This window comes from Pseudonaja textilis, chromosome 12, assembly GCF_049901715.1.
Source record: "Pseudonaja textilis isolate UNSWEBS1 chromosome 12, rPseTex1.2, whole genome shotgun sequence".
Classification (NCBI taxonomy): domain Eukaryota; kingdom Metazoa; phylum Chordata; class Lepidosauria; order Squamata; family Elapidae; genus Pseudonaja; species Pseudonaja textilis.
In genome coordinates this window covers 20,167,216-20,189,505 of record NC_142001.1, presented here as the reverse complement: position 1 = coordinate 20,189,505, position 22,290 = coordinate 20,167,216, and the positions used below count along the sequence as shown (strand labels likewise).

The window sequence follows — 22,290 nt, the reverse complement described above, 5'->3', positions numbered from 1 at the left end:
AGAAGACTTTGTAATTGGATATTCTTTGGACCGTTAAACGTATGTGACCTGGACCGTTTATTGGACTGTGCTATTTCTTAAAGTAAACTTTAACTCTATGTGTGGCTGAATAATTATTCATAACTACTGTCATAAATGTTTCCATGGGCATATCCTTGATACTCAAGGGTTATTCTGTACATATCATACCAAAAACGACAAAAGATTAACAAAAAAATCCCCTGCCCAAGGTTCACGGAAGCATTCGTGCTGCTTGAGAAGGTACTGTAGTGGTTCTCTGGCAAACTGGTGCAGACAGTAGCGGAATCGGACAGCAGGGAAGAACGTGGACCGGTCCGGGAATCTGGGGAGGACTCGGACGAGGGTTCTGCATTCGATGCATGGATGGGGCCAGGACCACCTAGGAGTGGGGTGCTGCCTTTGGAGCCTGGCAGCAACGAGGCAGAGGAGTAAGGGTAGCCTGTTCTCAGTGCGCGTGTGCACAGAGCTGCTACAAGGCGAGAGCAGCTGAGACAAAAGGGGCAACTCAGGAGTATGGCTAGGAGGTGATTGCCCCTCCCATAAGGGATAAAAGTCAGCCCTTGGTGACGTGCTCTTTGCAGGAAGCAAAGAAGTTCATTAGATTCTGATTCCTCATTGAAGCCCTGTGAACTCTGGTCGGGTTTTTTCTGGTACTTCGGTTGGTTTCTGTTATCATTAATTGGATACTTCTGTTTTTGGCAGCATTCCACAGCACTGAAAGGCGTGTGCTTATCTTGGGGAACTGTTTAAGATTAGTTCTGGCTGGGAATGCAAGCAATTCCCAGCGTTGCAATAAAGTAGGTTTTGCTTTTAAAGCAAGTTTGTGTTTAATTACATTAGACGAAGCCTGGGTCAGAACAGGTACCACTGAATATCTTACAATATTTATTGGAAAGGGGGAAACTAACTCTCCATAGTGAGATCACAACAACAGAGGCACAACTGGCCCGAATGTAGTACTTATTACAATTCCAAACAAACACTTTCCAAACCGAAAGGCTAAAAGTACGGAAAATGAAACGACCCTCTTTTTGGGACGAAGTCTTCTCTACGGGCGTTTCCCCTCCCCTCCTGAAGACAGGCAAACATTGGCAGAGATTCCTGGGCCCTGCAGGTCAGCACAATCCCGTGTCAAATTCAGTGCTATTATCTTACCCCAAAGTGGGGGAAAGGGGGGGGGAAGAAAACACCCCTCCTTCCAAACTTGGGATTTTTGGGGAAAAAAAAAATACTCACAAACGTTCAAAAGGGGAAGCATACATTGATGGAGGGGGGTTTTTTTGGCAGACAAAGTTGCCTATTCAATACAGACTAGCCAGCAATCACAAAACATAAAAAAGGGTTTCGATCATAAAAAAATACTATAATTCAACACCAGACTTTTTTTTTTTACAGTTATAAATAATAAATAGCATAACACAGTAGATTACAAGTGGATCTCTCTTCTGTTGGTTAAGCCTGGCTGGATCTCAAGAAGTAAGCAAACCGTTTGCTGTAGCCCAAACTGAGCTAAGCTACTACAGGCTTACAGTTTGTAGCCCAAACTGAGCTAAGCTACTACAGGCTTACAACTTCTGGCTTACAGAGCTTCGAGCCCAACCAATGGGGGAGCCTTTGGGGCCGTTAAGCCAGCCTTGTGGCTGCTGCCTTCCAGGCCAGCCTGACCTTGAAGAGCTGGGAGGATCTTCTCCCCCTCCAGCCCCGCAGGAGCCACCTAAGAGCAGCAAGAGGGCAGCAGCACCTGGTACGAGCCCCCCCCCATCCAAGCCCTTTCCCTCCACCCAGGTCCTTGGCTTACATTCTTCCATTCTTTTACTAGGTCTCCTAAGGCACAAACGTTGCTCAGTGCCGCGGGAGACACCGACTATTTGACGTATTCTACTTGACAGCCGAAACAATTGCCCCTTTCTACCACCACCACCACTCCCACCAAAAATATTTTTGCAACTGCTCATCCCTGCAGCCTTGGAAGCCCTCTCTGCACAACCCCAGAAACAGCAGGAGAGTTAAATCCTCCTCCGTCTGCTACGGAGCCAGCCTTGCCCCCAAAAGGGGGGGTTCTGGCTCCCAAGCAAGCCGCTGCTTTGAACCGCCAAGGGCAATTTTGCAACCTCTGCCTCTTCTCTGGAAAAGAAAAAAAGTAGATGATGCGACTGAGGAATAAAGAAGTTCCAACTATAAAATAATTCTTTAGGGGTATTGTGAATGGAGGGGGGGGGTTTAGGGGGAGAGGGGAGGAGGCCCACGATGTGCCGTTGTCCAGCAGAAGCATTTCTTCCCCCTAAATGGATTTCAAGAGCAATCTAGGTTATTCTTCCCCCCCAAAAAAACAAAATAAAAACGAAAAGCACGTTGAACGAGGACGTTTTTCTAACAATTCCCTCCCTCCCTCCCGCCCTTCACCTCCAGAACCCACAACCAGGATAGCAACAGCGAAAGGGCTTCCCCGCCTACCATTTTCACACTAATATAAATTAGGGGCTTGTCTGGAAAACTTCTAAAAAGCGTCGTTGCGGTTTCTTTGAAAGCAAAGATAGTAAATGATCTCAACAGGTAATCGGGTAAAATAAGGGGTTGGGGTTTTTTTAAAAAAAGGAAAAGCGGCCAAACCAGACAGCCCCAAGGACCGGTCGTTTAAGCGCCTGGCGTGTCGGTTGAAAAGACAAAAGATCATCCAAGCCACGCGGAGAATGTTGCCGAACGTTAAAAGTTGCCTTCGAATTTTCCACTCGGGACTTTTTAAAACATCCTCAGGTCCTGGAGGATTTGTTTCCCGTGGATTTTTCTCAGCGCGGAGGCAAGAGCGTGAGAGGACAGGGAGCGGGCAAGACGTCGACCCCCCAGGGGGAAAGTCACTTGGGCGAAAGGTCGTCCATCAAGAGGAAGGAAGAGCAGGAGTTGGAGCATGCGAGGGGTGATTCGGTGGTGGTGCTGCCGCCTTTGGCCAAGGAGTCCGAGGAAGAGCTGACGCTGCTGGTGCTCCCGTCCAGGATATCCGAAGACAGACTGGGAAGAAATAGGGAAAAGCACGCCGGTTTTATTCGGGAAGACTTTGCGTGAGAGGGTGGGGCAGCTGCCCTCTTGCAGAATTGGCCCTTAAACAATATCCCGAAAGAGAACGATCGCTGGGGGTGCCTGCAGTTTCCTACTGGAGAGTTAAAGGGAGGGAGGAACTTTACACTAAATAGCAATAGCGCTTACCCACCCCCTCTTCATCCTAGGGTATGAAGGGAGGAACGGAGAAGGGAGCAACATGGCTTACGGGGGAGAAAAGGGCCCTAATCCCTTTCATTAGTTGCAGCTGGGAGAACAGGATATGAGTGGGGCTTTTGCACACGGCTCCTTGCTGGAAGCAAAGCATGCATTATCTTGGTCAGGCTTATCTGGGTTTTGGCGTCCTCCCAACTATGGGTGCTGTGTTATCAAAAGTCTGCAATTGATCATCCTGGCCTGCTGTGTTAATTACTTCAGTGTGGTTTGTGTTGGTTTTTTAATTTCTCATTATCTTTACTTTGGGTTCGGACTGCATTTCTGCCCTTCGTGGACTGTTTTTTTTTGAAGAGTTTGTTATCCAGCTGAGGATAATTGGACATTGGGGCCAAGTTGGAGGCATTAAAGGGAATTTATTCTGCTTTGGTGACTTTGCTATTTTTGTGTCATGCCCCGGGTCATCACACAGTGCTTTCACAGCCCTCTCTAAGCGGTTTACAGAGTCGGCCTCTTGCTGCCCCAACAATCTGGGTCCTCAGTTTACCGACCTTGGAAAGATAGAAGGCTGAGTCAACCTTGAGCCTGGTGGGATCTGAACTGCCAAATTGTAGGCAGCCGGTAGTCAGCAGAAGTGGCCTGCAGTACCGCACTCTGACCACTGAGCCATGGCTCATATTATTATTATATCGTTAAGTTAATTAGCATCACTCAAGTGATTTTCATGTTTGACACCTGCAAAGGATGTTCCATTTGCCTCTTCTTTTACTCCGAGTCAGGAGATGGGGCAAAAATAAATCGGATGTCTCTCTTTTCAATCGAGACTTCTTTCTGGAATGTGACACACACAAACCCTGTCTTCACTGATCCACCCACAACTTGCCTTTTCCTTTGCTCAAACAAGTGTGACTGAACGGCTTCTGAAGCATTTAATCCGTTCAGGAGCTCCAGCATGTCAGCTCAACGGTTTCCCTACAAACTGTTTGCACGTGGGAGAAGATGCTGGAATCCCAGCCCTGTGGGACTGACCATCCAGAATTAAGACCGGTTTTGTGATTCACCCAAATCACAAGGCACAGAAATTTAAGTGCAGCTTCTTCAACTGAATTTCTCCAGCTGACGGATTGATATTCTCGTTCCTACTTGCTCAAAGAGCCACGTGGGAATCTAATGTACCATAACGGACACCAAAAAAGACGGGGCTCCAATGAACCAACCCTTTGGCCAAATGGTAGCTGACCAGTGGTAGCTTTTTAGGGGATCAGACAAGACAGTGTGACAGTTCAGCCCAAGAATGGACTGAATTCCAGAACTTCTGTCCTGGAGTCAAACGTCTTTGTAGCCCCATCCTTAAATCTCAGGGTGATTCCTCTTGGTTGATCCAGAAATTTCTCAGGACGGGTCATAAAAATTACGCATGCTAGATGAAAACCGTGAGGCCACAACCACCTTGGCAGCCCATTTGTAAGGCAGCAGCGTATTCCGAGCAACTCTTCTGTAGAAATAATTTACCATGAGCTGAGGTCAGTCAGGTGGGTGACATCAGGAGAAAGCATATTGGTGGTTCCTTGGAAAAGTCTCTTTGGCTGGCTTTCGGTGTCCATTTCACCTGTGGGAATTCAAGCTGTTCTTATTACATTTGAAAAGGAAGCTTTTTAACAGAGGTGGTTCCATCATCTACCTCAGACTGACACGCTTTGCCACGGGAGAAAGAGATAAGTATCAGCGTGGCACAGAAAATCAAAGCTTTGTAAGAACAAAGCAAACCGGGAGATTTGTCCTATGAACACACAAAGGGTGCCTTATTCTTGACATTTAGCAGGTAGGAAGTGTCCTTTCTAGCCTCCCTCTGAAAAATAAGCCTTGGCAAACTACCCAGAGTACATGTCTGTTTTTCAAAAGGAGGGGACGTAACTCTTCTTTTTCTTCCAAAGGAATTCTTCCGCAAGCTCCAACAACGTTCCCAGTTCCCAGTTCATCTTTTGCAGGGTTTTTCCCTCCTTCTTAAGCAGAAGAGGATAAACAAGATTCTACCTTCTGCTTAGAAATGAGAGAGAGAGAGAGGGAGGGAGATTGTCCATACCCCCCCCTCTCTGGGAATTCTTGTTTGTGTCATCCAAGACCAAAATCCAACATTTTTTCAGCTTCTTGCTTGTTGCTGAGCCAGATTTGTGGAAGGTTGCTTTCGTAGCCCTACTGGGATCAGCCAGACCGGGTAAAGCAGGAGCAAAATTCGAGACTCTGCGTTTTTAATGTAGGAGAAATATACTACCATTCAGCCCCTACTCCAAGGCTGGTGGCCCTGAGATCTCCTTATTTTATAGCACTGAGGGAATACACATTCTCCTTAGAACAAAGAAGAATGATACACTTCCATCACGCAGAAATACAAGGAAGGTCATTTGCAGTGGTCAAGTACAACAGCCTGTGTCCAAGAATTTACACAGATGCCTTTGTAAATTGAGATCATTCCACCAGGAGGAAGTGACCGATAAAACAGGCTCTCCGTCCCTAATACCTGATGTACTGGACAATATTTTGGAAGCATTACATACCTTTCCTTTTAATGGGACCAAGTACGCTGGGCCTGATACAGTTGATTGGACTCTGACTCCTCCTGCTAAAATCAAAGTCAGAGTATTATCTTTCTAGGATGTTGACACTCTGAAGGTTATAAGGGAACAGATTCCTGAATTATTTTAAAATCCGTGTCTGTTTTAGGACTATCATTATGTGCGAGCTTCAGAAACAGAACACCTCAGTTCCTGCCAGCCTTACAAGCTAACGTAACCAGAGGCTCCTGGGAGTTGTAATACATTTGAAAGCAACCAACCTGGACAGAATGGACAAGATTTCTGGCAGGACACGTAGAGGGCCAATAAAAAGCTTAAGGTTAAGATACAAGTAGCGTTTCTTAAGTTTCACAAGCAAGTACTTTAAGCTAGTTTTATACGGGGCTGAAGGAGATGTATAGATTTATACCTGACTGAGGTGTTTCTTAAGTTTCACAAGATAAATACCTGATGGGAGCTTAATTCTTAAAAAAGCAAATCTAGATTTTCCAGATTTCTACCTTCCTGGACTCTTACCTTACCCATGGAAGCCAGCCCGTGGAATGGAGGACTAGAAACTACCGAAATAAACTGAGGTTATCTACCCAACCCTCCACAGAGGGAAGCATCCAGCCAGAATCCTTTTTGAGGCAAGACGTTCTCAATACTTGGAACGTTTTTAAGGTTAGCGCCATTGGCTAACTTCTTTCAGGTTCTGTTACAGCAGCGAAACTCTCATTATTGAGGAGGCCTCGATACTTCAAACTCTTCCACTCACTTTGAAAATCTCCTCGTGGGACTAGGAATAGGGCTCGGAGGCAATCCGTTACTGCTCACAAACATTTGCAGAGACGGCGAGAAGCATTGCTAGGAAGGAAAAGCGGAAAATGTGCGCGGGGTTTGAAAAGACAGAAATGAGAAATTCAACAGGTTGATCCGTGGACACGAAGGGAGGGGAAGCCAATAAAAAGGGCGAGGGTGCTACCAGTGGCCTCCTTTGGCTAAGCCCTCGCGTCATTCTCATTCTTTTCCGATTCACACCAAGGGCAATTCAGACCCCCTCCGGCCCCTTCTCCAAATCTTTCCGACCTACCTTCCCTATACCTCTGGTGGGCGAAGGAGCTGGAGAAACAGGAATGAAGTCTATTCTCTTTGGAGAGGAGGATTTTTCAGATTTGTCCAAGTCGTTGTCGCTCTGGGAACACAAAGCATCCCGATTTATGGTTCACGTGGCCCGTGGTGGAGCCAGAAAAGCTGAGCCGTTCTAAGGAAAAAACCAAGTGGCAAACCGGCCACTCCCCTTAAGCTACCTCTGTTCTTGCGCCTTACGTTCCCTGGTTAAGGGAAGGAGTGGAATTAAAATATTAAACATCTGTAGAAAGAGATTACCAGGCTCAAGCTTTCTTCCCATGACTGGCTTATCTGCATTGCTGTTTGCACTTCCCTAGAACACAAAAAGGGTCATCAGTGCCACAGCAGGACGAGAGAGGCGGCTTCTAGGCAGCGTTTGAATCACACCTACCTTTCATGGGCTGTTTCTCGGTTCATCAGGTCCACTCCTTCCTCCTGAGGAAGAGGAAGAATTAATGACTCGGGCGGGGGGGGGGGTCGCCCCTTCATGCCTAAACTGACTGGCACTTTGATATCAGTGTAGTTAAGGGCAGAAAGGAGCAACAGAAGCAGCGTGGCTTGCACGTGAGAATATTCCATCGATAAAGCACAGCTCTGGCTGCTTGCACTCACAGTGTGAAGTGTACCTGGAAGCTTCATCTGCGCCTCCAACCTGGGCAGCTTTACAACTCGCGGGCTTCCATTTCACAAGCTGAAGTCCTCAAGTTGTAAAGTTGCTAAGGCAGTAGATCCCTGCAGCCTAGAGGGATTGTGTGTGCGTGTGCTTTCACAAAAAAAAGCTCTAACGGGGAGAACACGCTGAGTAAATGCATGATGTTAATTTAGGTTGTAAGTGTGTAACTGTAATATGTAACTGTGCCAGCTATGTTTGGAAACAGCTAAAGAAAGAATCTAGGTGGTCTGTTCTTTTCACGGTTTTATTCACTTACCCTTCTGATCTGATGGAGTCGACTACTAGGGATACGGATTGGAGATGATGATATCAGCTGGAAAAAAATACAGACACTCATTTGAAAAGCCAGCAAACAAAAAAAAATATATCAAAACAAAACCAACTTCCTTTCAGGAGTATTATTTTCGTGTTGGAGAAACCTGCTACCACGCAGCCTGTGCTTCAAGGCAGGTGGCTCTGAAAAGTCCTCGTTTTATGGCACTGAAGGAATACTCATTCTCCTTGGGAGGAAGAAGAGTTAACCGTTTCCGTCATGCAGAACCACGCCAACACCTACATTACAAAGTGACCCAATGCACGACAAAACATGGCTCTGTGCATTTCACCTGCTGAGAAAGGACATTAACTCAAGACGGCTTTTTGCCAAATCAGGCAACACAACTTGTTTGGGCGAAAAAACAGCTGCAGAGTTAGCTAGGTGTTTTAAAACCCAGAGGGGCATTTCTGATGCTGTTGAACCCAACCCCAAATCTGAAAGAAACTGCCCACTTTGGACACTTCTCAGCTTTTAGGAAGGACACCTGCTCGGGATGGAGCTAAGAACCTCGTTCTAGGTCGTCTTCTCTCTTGGCCACGTGACACAAAAGGATCGTGTGTTTGCCCATCCTGCGTTTTTCCAGTGTGTGTATGTGCACGTTCACAAATACATCCACAGGTCAATTTCTCAGTCTGCAGGAAGGCTTGAGAGGTTGTTATTCTCATGGCAAAAGCAGCCGGCTGCCCTGGTTGCCTTCTCACCCCTTCGGCTACCCAATTTCTCCATCCTTAGCCTTCCAGGGGGCTTCCACCTGCAAAGCTGATCCTTGCATTGCCTAGCTGCTTCTTCTTAAGGGATCAAACCATACCGGTCACTAAAGCTCGGCCTTCAGCATGATTTTCTCTTGCTTTGGCATAGGGGGGGTGGTCCTTCAATCCAAATCCCCCTTCCCGATATATATCAGGTCCAACATCCTTCTGTGCCTCCCAAACACTCACCATGCTATGCCGGTTCATAACTGTTGTGCTGTTCCTGCGGGTTCGTAAAACATGAGGCTGAAAAACCTGTGAATTATCACTGGAAAGAAAGAAAGAAAGAAAGCAGAATTGTTACAACTCTGCAATGGTTTCCCCCCACCCACCCCCTTTTGCTTTTCACCATCAATCTACCTTCCCTCCTCTTCCAGTCTGTAGCCTTTCACTACTGCACACCTTAAGGGCTATAAAGGAAGACACCTGTCCTTTTGGCTAGAACTGTTCCGCAGGGTGCCATGTAAATTGCCAGGGCCGAAAATGTGTAGGTTATATTGCATTCCCCTAACCCTTGAGCAGATAGCCAAAGAACTGGTTGGTCCTGTGGTTCTGCACTGGTGTGTGTGTGTGTGTGTGTGTGTGTGTGTGTGTGTGTGTGTGTGTAAAAGATTAATCTTGGTAACTTCCATTGCAAATTTGAAGATCGGGATTATCTAGGTAGTTCTAATTCTGCCTGGAGTTGAAATCCACTCCTCTCAAAAGTTGTCGAGATTGAGAAATACTGATCGAGAGACCAACCTAGGCCACCTCAATGTGCCACATTATAAACCTTGTTGCTTTAATTATACATTATAATCATTGGTTTTTTGTCTTTTACTTTAATTATACATTATCATCATTATTATTGGGTTTTTAAAAAATCTTTTATTACTCTTTGAGGTTTTCCAGTTGTACTTTCTTTGGCAAAGGTGTGGAAAAAAAAAAACACCAACTTTTTTTCCTTGCGTTGTCAACCTAAAATCCACTTTTTTCCTAACATTTCATGCCATCGTTTTCACTGCAAGTTTCGTTGAATTTTCAGGTGCGCGAAAAGGACGGGCAATGATGGCAAAAGGAAAAAAAAAAGGTTTTAGGAACTGCTGACCCAAACTAATAAAAAAGGAACGGCAGATTTATTATGGGTTTCATCCTTTTCTTGGCACTCCTGCAGGCAAGGCAGGTTATCCTGACTGGGGGGGGGAAAATCAACCTCCCTCCCCCCGAAAACCCTGGGGGTCTCCCCAGTGCCAGAGAGGCCCTTCCTGTGTGTTCTTGGGGTCCCCAAGACCCTTCAAGGGACCCCCAAAAACTCAAATAAATCCATCTTTTTCAAAGGTCTCCCTATCAGGAGGCTGCGAGTTCGATCCTAGGTAGAGGCTAATATTTGGAATTGACTCTCCTGCTCGAACCGGGGTGGGGGTGGACTAGATGACCTCCATGGCCCCTTCCAACTCTCTCGTTATTCTATGGCCCCATTTATAAGGGGAGGGCGCCTCCGGACCAGCTTTCTCCAACCTGGCGCCCTCTGGAAGGAAGGAAACCAAAAAAAAGGGCCCATCCCGCCTCAACCCGGCACGGCTGGGCAGCATGGGTTTTGTAGTCGGACCCTCTGCGAAGTGGGGGGGAGGGCGGCCGGGCTCGGTCCCCTCTCCTCCGCCTGCACCGCAGAGCCCCATCCTGCGCGGCGGGCCCGGCTCCGCCCTCCCCGCGCCCGGCCGGCGGTGGCGGATGGGTCCGGCAGTCACCTGAGGCCGTGGATGAGCGGCGCGCTGTTGGAGCGCCTCAGGCCGCCGCCGTCGTTCCCGGCCGGGGGCAGCTCCAGGTCCAGCTCCATCTTCTCGGCCTGGGCCATGGCGAGGGCGGCGCTCAGCGAGGAGGAAGAAGAGGAAGGCCGCTTGCCCAGTTCATGCCCGGCGGGGCGTCGGGGCGCGGCGGCGGCGGCGGCGGCGGCGGGGCTCGACGGAGGCCTCAGGCCGCCTCCCCCGGCTACAGGCTCCGTGGGCGCGGGCGGTGCAGCGGGATTCGGCAGCCCCGGCGCCCGCGGCGCCCCATGCCGGGGAAATCGCGGGGCGGCAGCGGCGGCGCCCTGCCTCTTCGTGGCCGCGGCCCGGCCTGGCCCGCCCGGCGGCTCTCTGAGGGGAGGAGGGTGGGGGAGAAAGGAGAGGCGGTGCGCGCGCACCCGCCCGCCCGCGCCTGCGCGGTGGCGGCGGTTGCCAAGGCGGTGGCGGTAGCGGTCGCGGGGAGGCGAAGGAGAGTTAGGCCGCTCGGCGGTGCTGCGCACGCGCAACGGCCGCTCGGGCCGGCGTGGGCGGGATGCTCGGCCGGGTGTCAAAAGGAAGAAGAACGACGAATCACGCTCGGCCGCACCGCCAGGGGAGGCGCTGATTCGCTGCGCGGCGGGTTAACTTGGTAGCCTCGGCTCCTCTCCGACCAGCCAATCGGAAGGTCGCTTTAAGCCAGAGCGGTCCGGGGACGTCCCTTGGTCTATAATTCTTTCCCCATTCCTTCTTCTTGACCCGTTCTAGGTGACGGGTTCGAATCCTGACCTGCAGCGTTTCGGTCTTTAGCGCGGATCTTTTTTTCTTTTTCTTTTTCTTTTTAAAAACAATGCTGCGAGCTGAAATGGCGCGCTTGTCTTTTTTCGCCTTCTTGGCCTCGAAAGCTGTGCGGCTTAAATAGAAGAAGGACGACAGGGTAGCCTACCTGAAAAGCGCAAACGGCAGGATTCGCACCTAGCTCCCAAGTCATGACCTCAGGGCCTCAATTCGCACCTGTAACAGCAGCTCGGGAGCAGGAACTTCGCCTTCTGGGCTACATCTCAACCATATCTCAACCCTCACAAAACAGATGAACACACAATGCCTGGGAGGGGGGCTTTAACCATGGTTAAACTATGGTTTGTCCCCCCTTTTTCAAACTTTATTTACAACTGACACGAATAAAATGGGTGGGGAAAAGCACACCTGTAATTAAAGTCTTCCAAGTTTGTTTTGTTTGATGATAAAGAGAAGGGAAAAAATAGAATTAGCAAATCCTAATAAATAGGAAAAGCAAAGCAGGAGAGAAGAAACCCCAAAGAAAGATAAGATAAAAACCTATTTATATATTACAATTGTCTGTGGCTGAATGACTTATAAGTTCCCCCATGCAATTGTAAAATGTTACTGTCAAATATCACAAACTCTCTGCTATAGTTGAACATAATGCTTAGGCCACTGGTGGGTAGAAAACACTTGTCTTTTTCCAAAAAGGATCTGTCCCACCTTCTTCCAAAGCCATTTCTTAAGATTCAGGAAGGAAAATTCACTCTTGGCTTGACTTGTCAACCATCCCATCATTCTCTCCACCTGTGTCCTCCTAGGGACCTCCCACAAAAAGGTTAGGTAGTGGTATAAATTGAGTCCTTGGCCAGCCAGAGATTGGAAAGGAAGAGACATTTTGGGTGGATTTATCCTGTAAGAGTGGAACAGGTTTTTTTTTAAGCTGGTAAGTAAAAAAAGGGATCTCAGAATCTTCCTTTTTCACAAAGTTAATAAAAAGGAGTGAAGTAGGAGGTCAGTCGCCCTTTCCACCACTAACCAAAATATAGTTTTTGGGAGAGTTTTTCTGCAAAACCTTTCCAAAAAACTATATTTTGGTTAGTGGTGGAATGGGCGACTGACCTACTTCACTGCTTTTTATTTCTTCTTGAAGGTGTTAGTTGCCTACATATGGTGCCAAGATGCATTTGAAGCAATATATATGTAAGTGGGTCTGTGCAACTTTAACCTGTAAACCATATTTTGTTAAGAGTTTGCTTAAGACTACATAGAGTTAAAGTTAAATTATAATTAAGTGGGTCTGTGCAACTTTCACCTGTAAGCCATGTTTTGTTAAGACCTTGCTTAAGACCACATACAGAGTTAAAATTAAATTATAATTAAGTGAGTCTGCAACTTTCACTTGTAAACCATTTTTTGGTAAGACTTAAGACTACATACTGAGTTAAAATTAAATTGTTCTGGAGCCCTGGGGTAATATGGGAATATCTTCTCTATTTAAGCCAAGAGAAAGACAGCATAGCATCATTAAAGGTAGGTAGATTAACCTGGAAGAGTAAAGGGAATTAATGGTGTACTTTCTGCAACATACTATGTCTAAACAAACTGTAATTACTCATCTAAGCAAGACATACTATATCTTAAATCTCATATGAACTGGGCCATCCTGTGAAACTCAATACATTTCACTTGTTTGGGCATAATATGTTGTGAGAAGTTAGCAATTATGTTCATTGGCCATGATTTAGGGATTGGTATGTACAAACTCATTCCTTCCCAAATAAACGGTTACTGTTAATCTGCTCAAGTTTCAACTGGACCTTTGTGGGACCTCTTCCTTTTTAAAAAGGTGCTAAATTTGCATCACTGATTTACCATTTATTTTGGGTATATAAGGCTGTATTCCATGGCAGTTCCTAGAATGCTGTAAGGCAGCTGTTCCCTACAAAAGCAACTGGACTTTCTTGGTTTTTGCCTCCTTAAAACTGTTTTGCTTCTCATCTGAGAAACTTCTTCCGTTCAGAAATGAAGTTTCTTGGATGAGAAGTGAAACATTTTCAAGGAAAAAAAACAAGAAAGCCCAGGTGCCTTTTGGAAAAAACACCTCTGGGGCAACCGTGACCTGGATGATTGAGAATCTCCATAGACATCTATGAAGCAACTCTGTTTGGCCTAGAACCAGATGTTTAAATAATCTGGTTATTGTAATCCCTGTATACAAAATGTACTGGGAGATGTCCTTGTTGGGCTGGAGAAAGACTATATCCCTTGTGAGGGGAAGACGGGTGAAAAAATATGATTGGCCAAAGAGTGTCTCCTACGTTCATGATAGAGACAGTGTTCTTGGGATTTCCTTATCATCAAGAGACACTTTTAGCTATCTAGAGAAACAATGCTGTAATATTTATCCCACAAATATACCCAATGGATTTGACCTCTTTCTTCCTAAAATAAAAGCTCTAGTTGAACAATTGGAGAAGTTCCTGGACCTCCCTCGATTTCTTGACAGACGAACCCTGGAAGGACTGAGACAACATGGAGGAACTGAAGATGATGATGGAGGCTTTTGAGCATGAGAAAAAGGACTTGTTCCAGAAACTCCAAACCAGCCAAAAAGATCTGAAGGCTGTTTCCAAGGAAAAAGAGTCCCTGAAAATCTTGGTTGAAGACCTTCAGACTGAGAGAGAGACTCTGAATAGTACCGTGCATGGTCTTTACAAGACCATTGAGAAAACTGTTGCCGCGGTGAGTAACGAAATACGTATATTTTTTAATAACCCCCATCTTAACATTGGATGGGAAGAAAGGTAGGAATGACTGATGCCTTCATGTTTCTCTGTTTGGGTGGTTGAAGAACCTGGAACTGCAGGATCATGTGAGAGCTACTGCCGAGTCATCAAAAGGTTGCTGTGAAATTTTACAGAAAGCCAAGGAGGTGCTCTTGGATAAGGGATCACAACCTCCAAAAGGCCAGGAAATGATGGCTTCACCAATGGCTACCATGGATGAAAAGGTAAGAACATCGTAGGCAGGTTTCCTCTTCAGAGTAGAAACAATGGGTTTACAGTAGTATACAGGACCACTTGAAGATGGGTTGACTTCAACTCCCAGAATTCTCCAGGAGGGGAATCCTGGGAGTTGGAGTCCACCCATCTCCAAGTAGCCAAGGTTGAGAAGGCCTCTTATAAAATGTCTTCACTGGAGGTCTTATGCTGCAGTGCTTGGAAAACACCACGTTGACTTGGATGTCTCTCAACTACTTTGAGTTGACCAACTTCAGGACGAGATGCCTTCAGCCGTTCCACTTGTTGACTCTTTAGCTATTTTCTTGTGTTTCCCTCAAACGTAAATGGATATGCTTGGTTCTGGTTTAATGTCAAACCCTTCCAACTCGGCTTAGTTTATGAATCATGGTCAGTTGTGGTTTAGTCTCAAATGCAAACCTAGCCATGTTGACCTTACTCTTCGAGCACCAAACATCTCAAAGAGTTTTCTAGCTTTGGTGGTGGTGTATGCTAAGTGAGACATGTAGACGGTGATCGATAAGTATGTATGACAACATAGCAAAATGGGATAACAAAATAAGAGAGTTGGAGATGATGCAGGTCTTCTAGTCAAACCCCTTCCTCAAGCAGGAGACCCTATCCCGTTTGAGACAAAGGGTTGCCCAATCTGTTGTTAGTAAATGTCTCCTTAGTTCTGGGTTGCTTCTCTCCATTAGTTTCCATCCATTGTTTCTTGTCTGGCCTTCAGGTGGTTTGAAGACTAGATTGACCCCTTCTTTTAGTTCATTTTTGCTATGTTTTCATTGTCCCTTTTTGCCCTGCTGTCTAACATTTTCACTGCTTTCACTAATCATGCTCACCCTAAGTAGGAAGTAGATGCTACACCTGTTCGTTGCCTTCTGGAATCTTGTCTTGGTAGGTGAAGACAATGACAGAAGAAGCAGCCCACCAAATAACTGAGAAGGAAGGGTGGCTGGTAATTGAAAACAAGAGGCTAAAGGCAAATCTTCAAGAAGTATTGATGGAAAACTCCTACCACAGAAGAAGGGTGATGGACTTCTGGCAAACTATCTTCAGCCTGAGGACGGAGAATGACCATCTTCGGCAATTGTTGATTACCTTTACGGAGAAGGTAGGAGGAAATTATGGGCACGCAGAAGAATTTTGGAGAAACGTTATCTTTTTCTCCAGTTCTAGATCAGGGCTCTCCAAACTTGTGGCCTTCAAATTCCCAGAATTGAAATTTGTGGCCTTCCAATTCCCAGGAATTGAAATCCACAGGTCTTGAAAGTTGCCAACTGTAGACCCCTGTTCTTGTTATGTTTAGCTGGCAGCAGGTGCAGATGGCTGAGGAGAGCGAGGACTCAGGTGAGGGGCCAGGACCATCAGGGAGTGGAGTGCTGCCTTCAGAGATTGTGCGGGCTGGCAGCAGCGATGAGGAGGTTCCTGAGGAGCCTGTGCCAAGTGCACGTGCACGGAGGGCTGCTTGCAGGAAAGAGCAGCTGCAACAGCACGGGTGTCTTGGGAGTAAGGCTGCAAGGTAATGGCCCCTCCCTCAAGCAGATAAAAGCCAGGCGTGAAACGAACGTTCTTTGCAGAAGGCAAAGACGTTTTGAAACTCCAACTTTGTGGACATTCCAGTATCCCGAGTTTGTATTTCAAGATTCTTATATTGCAAATTATTTCTTGTCTGTTATCTTTTGGCAAGCCTTGCCCAGTTTGGCAAGGCTTGTGCTTATCAAAGCTCATTATATTTTGCAGAAGCATTAAAAGGTTTCCGTCCCCTTTGGATGGTGTTTGATTTGTTGGAAAAGGGCGTGGGTCAGGAGATTTCTAGATAATAGAATATTAAAGCAAAATTCCCACATCCTATTGAACGGCATATTTCTTCCCCCTTCTTGAAATGGCATTTCTGAAACTCTGCCAGCGTCGAACCTTTAAAATATTTATTTAGCTCCTCTTTCAGCTTGCTTCTCTAATCTTGGGCCACTCCGGGGAACTAATGAAATGCCAAAGAACAGGAAAAAAAAAGAGCAGCAGCTAGCAGTAAATCCTCTGAAATCAAAAGTTTTGACTCTGGGTAATCAACTAGGGATGGCTCCTTAGTTGAACGATTGAAAAGGTTTGAAAAGCTTTTGGATTTAGCCGGCCACTTGGAGAGACAACTCCCAGCGGGACTTTATCCTCTCCCTCACCCCCAACCCCTTGTTTCAGATGGTGTTAAGTAAACTGCCCATAATGGAGAAGAAAAGGGACAATATTTCCCTCCTGGCTCTGAACTTGAAGAGGGATCTGGAGACCATGAAAATCGTGGGCGCTAAAGGACTCGCTGGCCTCCCTCTCGCTCAGACGACCACCGTTCTCAAACTTCAAGCGTGCTTTGAGCAGGCGACTGAGGAGCTGTACTCCGTGCTGATTGATATTGAGGTATTGTCCACCGAAGCTCTGGGCGTTGTGGAGGAAAAGAGGACCTTTCTGCTGACCTTCCATGCCTTCATTCTGTCCACTGGTGATGGTAGCACAGGGACTCTTTTGCCACATATCAGAGGTGGGATTCAGCCGGTTCTGACCAGTTCTGGAGAACCGGTAGTGGAAATGTTGAGTAGTTCAGAGAATTGGCAAATCCCGCCTCTGACTGGCCCTGCAAACTCCGTCTCTTCTCTGCCTCCCATCGAGTCCCAGCTGATTGGCTGGGTCTCCTTTGGTTGCCCTGCACAGGAGAACAGAGCAGGAAAGCAGGTTAGTGGGGTGGGGACTGAAGGGGGATTTTGCAGTAACCTTCCCCTGCCACGCCCACCAAGCCACGCCCACAGAACTGGTAGTAAAAATAAATTTGAATCCCACCACTGCTTGGTATCCTACCAAACTCCCAGCTGCCGAACCTGTGAAATGCCTCTTAGGTCAATCGCTCCTGTCTTGAAAATACGAAGCATCACCTTGGTCCTTCAAGGCTGGCTTTGTGTGATGTGGGAACGGTTGCAAGGGGTTCACTGGGGTGTGTATGTTTAGAATAGAATAGAATAGAATTCTTTATTGGCCAAGTGTGATTGGATACACAAGGAATTTGTCTTGGTGCAAATGCTCTCAGGGTACATAAAAGAAAAGAGACATTCGTCAAGAGTCGAGAATCATCAGATACAACACAATGATAGTCATGGGGTATAATAAGAATAGAATAGAATATGAAATGAAGAAAGGATTAGAATTAGAATAGAATAGAATAGAATAGAATAGAATAGAATAGAATAGAATAGAATAGAATAGAATAGAATTCTTTATTGGCCAAGTGTGATTGGACACAGAAGGAATTTGTCTCGGTGCAAATGCTGTCAGTATACATAAAAGAAAGGATATATTTTGTCAAAAGTCAAGAATCATCAGGTACAAATACTTAATAATAGTCATAGGGTTATATGGTCATAGGGTATATAGTATATAGAATATAGTCATAGGGTACAGTAAGCAATCAAATCATACTAGGAATCAGTCAATAAAAATTGTTGGGATACAAGCGACAAGGAAGGTTATAGTCATACAGTCACAAGTGGGAGGAGATGGGTGAAAGGAAGGATGGGAGGATTAATAGTAATGCAGACTTAGTAAATAGCTGGACAGTGTTGAGGGAATTATTTGTTTGGCAGAGTGATGGCATGTAGGGAAAAAACTCCCCTTGTGTCTAGTAGTTCTGGTGTGCAGGGCTCTGAGGGTAGGAGTAGAAACAGTTTATATCCAGGATGTGAAGGGTCTGTAAATACTTTCACAGCCCAATTTTTGACTCGTGCTCCATACAGGTCCCCGACAGAAGGGAGATTGGTAGCCATTGTTTTTTTTTCCTTCTTTTTTCTTTTTGTTTTACTTCCTCCCACAAGTACTACTTCTCCGAATGGTACCGGGAGTATAAAGACTACTATATCAGCATCTCCAAGTTCACCACAAATCTGTTGGGCGAAAACCTGAAGCAACTCAAGCTACTGATTGAGATTCAGAGCCTGAAGAAATCGGAACACTACGGGAACGAATTCAAGCAGCTAGACATCCCTGTCCTGAGGCAGAAGTTGGATATTTTCCTGGAGGTAGTGCCAAAAACGAGGAGAGAGGGAGGGTGGATAGATAGCTCTTTCCTCTCTTCGTTTTCCTCCTGAATGGGAAAGGGAGAAGAAGGTTGGAGGTCCCTATGCTGGAAAGGAATTGGAGGATCCGTGACTGATCAATCAGTGAGGTTCTTCATAATCTGAAAGTTATTTTTTTTTAAATTGCTTGTAGAATCCGAAATACAAAATCCAGGTTTGGGTGAGATGTGGCTAGGTTTGGAGTTTGGCCGATTGTGTTGTGTGAACCTACACAGTTGTAGTGTGTACAACAAGCCAGTAGGTTAGCAGTATGAGAGGTGCCTCAATGAGGCAGCCTCCTGCGGTTGTGGGTATTCCATCACGGGGTGGGGGAGGTTTGAAGAAGAGACTAGATCACCCTTTGTCTGAGATGGTTTAGTGCAGAGATTTCCAAACTTGGCAACTTTAAGCATAGCTGGCTAGAGAATTCTGGGAGTTAAATTCCACAAGTCTTAAAAGTTGCCAAGTTTGGAGAGCCCTGGTGTAGGATCTACTGCTTCAGAAGACCTCCAAAGGTCCCTTCCAACTCTTGTTTTCATCACCCACTTCAATATTGATCTTGTTCTTTTCCTGAACTTTCTACCTGTCATTTCACACCCCAAGTTGGGGTGTAGCTTCCTGGAAAGGTGTGTGAACGATGAGCACCAGCAACCCCAAGACAGAAGGGTTGGCAAATGATCGCCAAACTGGTGTTTGTAGTCATATTGCAAAACACAACCTGAAATAATATGAAAAGTTGTATTCCCATGCAGAATATTTCCCAAGATCTATGCAGTCTGGAAGGAGAACTCCTGGGAATCGAATCCAAGGCTCAGCAACTGGAGAATAACAAAGAAGGGAAGAAATACATGGAAAAATGCTCCGCTTTATTCTCCATCCAAGACTTTGAGAAGGGACTTAGAAATGACATTAAAAGACTCCATAATGTTCTAGAAGTCCTGAAGCCAAAATTGAAGGTAACCGCTTTTTGCCGGTATCATTTTCAGAAAAATAATAATAATAATAATACACAGGTGTGGTTCATTCATCCCACGGCACCCCTAAGGTGCTTGGTTTGGGTCCTGGTACACAGGTAATCCTGGACTTATGACAGCTTATTTAGTTCATGACCATTTCAAGTTACAACAGCACTGAAAAAGGGGATGTATGGCCGTGTTTCAGAGTTACAAATTTTGCAACATCCCCATAATCCTAGCGATCAAAATTCAGGCGCTTGGCAAAATTGGCTCATACTTATGACGGTGACAGTATCCCTTGTGTAACCTTCTGACAAGCAAAGGGAGTGGGGAAGCCAGATTCATTTAACCTGGAACTTGGAATAACTAAAAAATTATAACCTCTGTGTTGCAAAATTCAATGTCTCCCTTAAGAGAAATTCCATGGGTGCCATAAGTGGAGGAATACCTGTAATGGGGTCAATCCGTTCCATGACGGACTAGGTCAGTGATCGCCAATCTTTTGGACCTCAGGGACCACCAAACTCATAATTTTAAATCCCACGGACCAGAGACCCTGGGAAAATCCCCCCAAAAGTCTGCAGGAAAATCCCCCACCCCATTTTCCTACCAATTGATCATTCTTTATTTGGGATTGCAGGATACCTTTTCCAGCTCCGTTCTTGGGGGGAGAGAGAGAGGGAGGGACTTTTGGCTCCATGCAAGGAAAACAGCAGAAGCTGCCGCAGAAGTCCTTCTTTCTCTCCCCCAAACTCCGCCAGAAATGAGTCTTGTGAGACTTGTTGCACCAGTGCAGCGTCTTGGAGCAGGCGGCCTTGCAGGGTCCCAAAGACTCATTTCTGGCAGAGTTTGGGGGAGAGAAAGAAAGACTTTTGCTGCTTTCCTTGCATGAAACCAAAAGCAGAAGAAGAAAGAAGTGGAAAGAAGCAGCCCGGTGGCCAGACAAGGCATGTGGGGCAAGTTCCCCGCCGCCCTTTCTCCTCTCTCCTCACTACCCCAGAACGGGTTTAGGGTTTCTGGATAACCTATATTATGGATAACCCTCCAAGCGGAGTGACGAATCCCATCTGTTCCAGTATCTTGCTAGTGCCAGGCGGGAGGTGGCAGCCAAACACCTCTCCTACTTCAAGGCAGCAGAGGCGGCCATGAAATCCTGTGAGGAGCGATCGAAACGATGGTGGATGGACTTGAAGGTGCTCACAGAACAGATGGACACGAGGGGCCCCCAGGACTCGGAGGGAGCCAAGAAACTTGGAGGAAACCTAAGCTTAATGGAAAAGCAAATGACGGTATTTGTCCCCTTCCTTATGTCCGTGAGGGGAGGGGGATATAATTTAGGTCTTCTCACTGGCAGCTTAAAGCTCTCTACAAGAATCTGAACTACTAACGGTCCCGGCAAATTGGTGGGAGATAAGAGTCAACGGAATTCAAGGTGGGCTGGATTTAATTTCTTGTTGGGTGTGAAGTGATTCTAGACCGATGACACATTTGACTCTTCCCCTTGTCCCTTACATGGAGGTTTCCAAAATTTAAAATGTGGGCCTCGGGTCTTAAGACTATTTACACGTGACATCTTCAACCACAAACTTGGGTTGAAGAAAATGTGTGTAACGCTCTGCCCTTTTACCAGATTGTGGACATATAATATTGTGGGAGAATTAAAAGAGCCCCCTTACTGGTTTGTTGTTAATTGCTATAACTTGGTTAAAGAGATATACAAGGTGTCATGTTCACTATTGAGGGTTATAGCTGAGCCTGCTGGGTGAACAGAGCCCCGCTCTGGCATGGAGCTGGTTTCTAATTTTGGAATTCAGGTAGAACTCCATTTATTCAACCTTACAGTGATGAAATCTTCCATTTTTGAGGCAGAATTTCCCATTTCGGGCTCTCCTGACCCCAAATCTTAAAAAGCCCTAAGCTTAGCCTTAAACCTTATGCGTGGAGTCTTCCATGACTACTAAGGGGTTACCCCGCTTTGGGTAAATCGCATTAAAGAAGCTTCTCTTTCTCCTTCAACTAGGACCACCTGGACGAAACAGCCAAGATTGAGAAGGAAGAACTCAAAGGCCTCATGTCACATCTTGCAAAAACCAACCTGTCAAAACAGGACGCATGAAAAAAAGAAGACGTGGCAGATAATGAAGGCGATTCTATTCCACAAGGAGCCGACTTCGGTCATTATGTATTTTTCTAAGAATAATTGTTATGTATTGTATATATAAGTTAGAATAAAGGCATTTTTTTTTTTGGCATTTAATTGGGCTGGCTGTTCTTCTGGCGCATCCCTCTAGAGTAGATTTGATGGGGCGAGCAAAAACAAGCTGTCCAATGTAGTGAGTGCAGAGAAGAGCAACCAGGAGGATGAGGGGACTGAAGGCTCAAACATACGATGAACGGTTGCAGGAACTGGGCCTGGCTGGTCTAGGGAAGAGAAGGACCAGGGGAGACAGGAGAGCACCTTCCAATATTTGAGGGGCTGCCCCAGAGAGGAGGAGGAAGGGGTCAAGCTATTCTCCAAAACACTAGACAAGAAGTAATCAAGGAAAGAAGCAACTTGGAACTAAGGAGAAATTTCCTAACAGTGAGAACAATTAACCAGTGGAACAAATAGTCTTTAGAAGTTGTGAATGCTCCCAACACTGGAAGTTCTTAAGAAGAGATTGGATACCCTTTGTCTGAACTGGTATAGGGTCTTCTGTCTGAGAAGGGGGGTTGGACTAGAAGACCTCCAAGGTCCCTTTTGACCCTATTATTCTGGCAGAGGACTCCTTCAGGCAACTTGCAAAGAAGGAATCAAATGGGGTACTCTCCCATCCAAGAACTAAAGGATTCTCAGCTTGCTTTAAAAAAAAAAAGTTTTATTAATTTTCTATTGTTTACATTTTGTTAGTGCTTAATAAACATCATATTGTCTGTGTTGTTTTATTTGTTTAGCAGTACAGATTACATTCTTATTCTCCACCCCTTTTCCCCCCAACCACAGGTAGAATAAGTTTTTATGTTTGATAATATTCTGTATCTTGTCTGATCTTCAATGTAAGCCTGTCCA

The 22,290-nt window shown here is 46.0% G+C and overlaps 2 protein-coding genes, 1 long non-coding RNA gene and 2 other non-coding genes across 6 annotated transcripts; 1 reads left to right on the top strand and 4 right to left on the bottom strand.

The window, feature by feature from the left end:
- Positions 1–1,363: 1,363 nt before the first annotated feature.
- LOC148124804 (uncharacterized) lies at positions 1,364–1,699 on the bottom strand. The gene is made up of 2 exons (XR_015745005.1): positions 1,583–1,699; positions 1,364–1,545 (listed from the first exon to the last, which is right to left on the bottom strand). It is a non-coding gene; the product is annotated as an uncharacterized LOC148124804 (long non-coding RNA).
- A 449-nt stretch (positions 1,700–2,148) lies between these two features.
- PABIR2 (PABIR family member 2) lies at positions 2,149–10,811 on the bottom strand. Of its 2 annotated transcripts, none has more exons than XM_026716571.2 (10): positions 10,377–10,811; positions 8,839–8,917; positions 7,841–7,897; positions 7,303–7,346; positions 7,170–7,224; positions 6,874–6,975; positions 6,559–6,647; positions 5,784–5,848; positions 4,741–4,837; positions 2,149–3,027 (listed from the first exon to the last, which is right to left on the bottom strand). In XM_026716571.2, exons 1-10 carry the CDS (start codon positions 10,481–10,483, stop codon positions 2,874–2,876), a joined length of 849 nt encoding a protein of 282 aa, XP_026572356.1. In that variant the 5' UTR covers positions 10,484–10,811; the 3' UTR covers positions 2,149–2,873. The 2 variants fall into 2 exon arrangements, with proteins under 2 accessions (XP_026572356.1, XP_026572354.1); XM_026716569.2 differs by having other exon boundaries at positions 5,784–5,845; positions 10,377–10,810.
- On the bottom strand, positions 5,479–5,612 carry LOC113446863 (small nucleolar RNA U109). Its single transcript, XR_003375535.1, has one exon. It is a non-coding gene; the product is annotated as a small nucleolar RNA U109 (small nucleolar RNA).
- LOC113446864 (small nucleolar RNA U109) lies at positions 7,989–8,122 on the bottom strand. Its single transcript, XR_003375536.1, has one exon. It is a non-coding gene; the product is annotated as a small nucleolar RNA U109 (small nucleolar RNA).
- A 2,580-nt stretch (positions 10,812–13,391) lies between the features above and the next one.
- Positions 13,392–21,460, top strand: LOC113446772 (centromere-associated protein E-like). Its single transcript, XM_087941275.1, has 9 exons — positions 13,392–13,916; positions 14,026–14,195; positions 14,492–14,516; positions 15,096–15,308; positions 16,391–16,603; positions 18,046–18,249; positions 19,038–19,241; positions 20,318–20,530; positions 21,262–21,460. Exons 1-9 carry the CDS (start codon positions 13,707–13,709, stop codon positions 21,355–21,357), a joined length of 1,548 nt encoding a protein of 515 aa, XP_087797401.1. The 5' UTR covers positions 13,392–13,706; the 3' UTR covers positions 21,358–21,460.
- Positions 21,461–22,290: the final 830 nt, after the last annotated feature.

Excerpts from the sequence above, each read along its gene's own strand:
- PABIR2 (XM_026716571.2), bottom strand. The coding sequence starts at position 10,483 with ATGGCCCAGGCCGAGAAGATGGAGCTGGACCTGGAGCTGCCCCCGGCC. Across the intron at positions 6,648-6,873 it reads CCACCAGAGGTATAGGGAAG|CAATGCTTCTCGCCGTCTCT; the intron begins GTAGGTCGGAAA and ends TTTCCTTCCTAG. Across the intron at positions 5,849-6,558 it reads CCCACGAGGAGATTTTCAAA|CAGGAGGAGTCAGAGTCCAA; the intron begins GTGAGTGGAAGA and ends CTTTGATTTTAG.
- LOC113446772 (XM_087941275.1), top strand. The coding sequence starts at position 13,707 with ATGGAGGAACTGAAGATGATGATGGAGGCTTTTGAGCATGAGAAAAAG. Across the intron at positions 14,196-14,491 it reads GATGAAAAGGTAAGAACATC|CTATTTTCTTGTGTTTCCCT; the intron begins GTAGGCAGGTTT and ends TTGACTCTTTAG. Across the intron at positions 20,531-21,261 it reads TAATGGAAAAGCAAATGACG|GACCACCTGGACGAAACAGC; the intron begins GTATTTGTCCCC and ends TCCTTCAACTAG.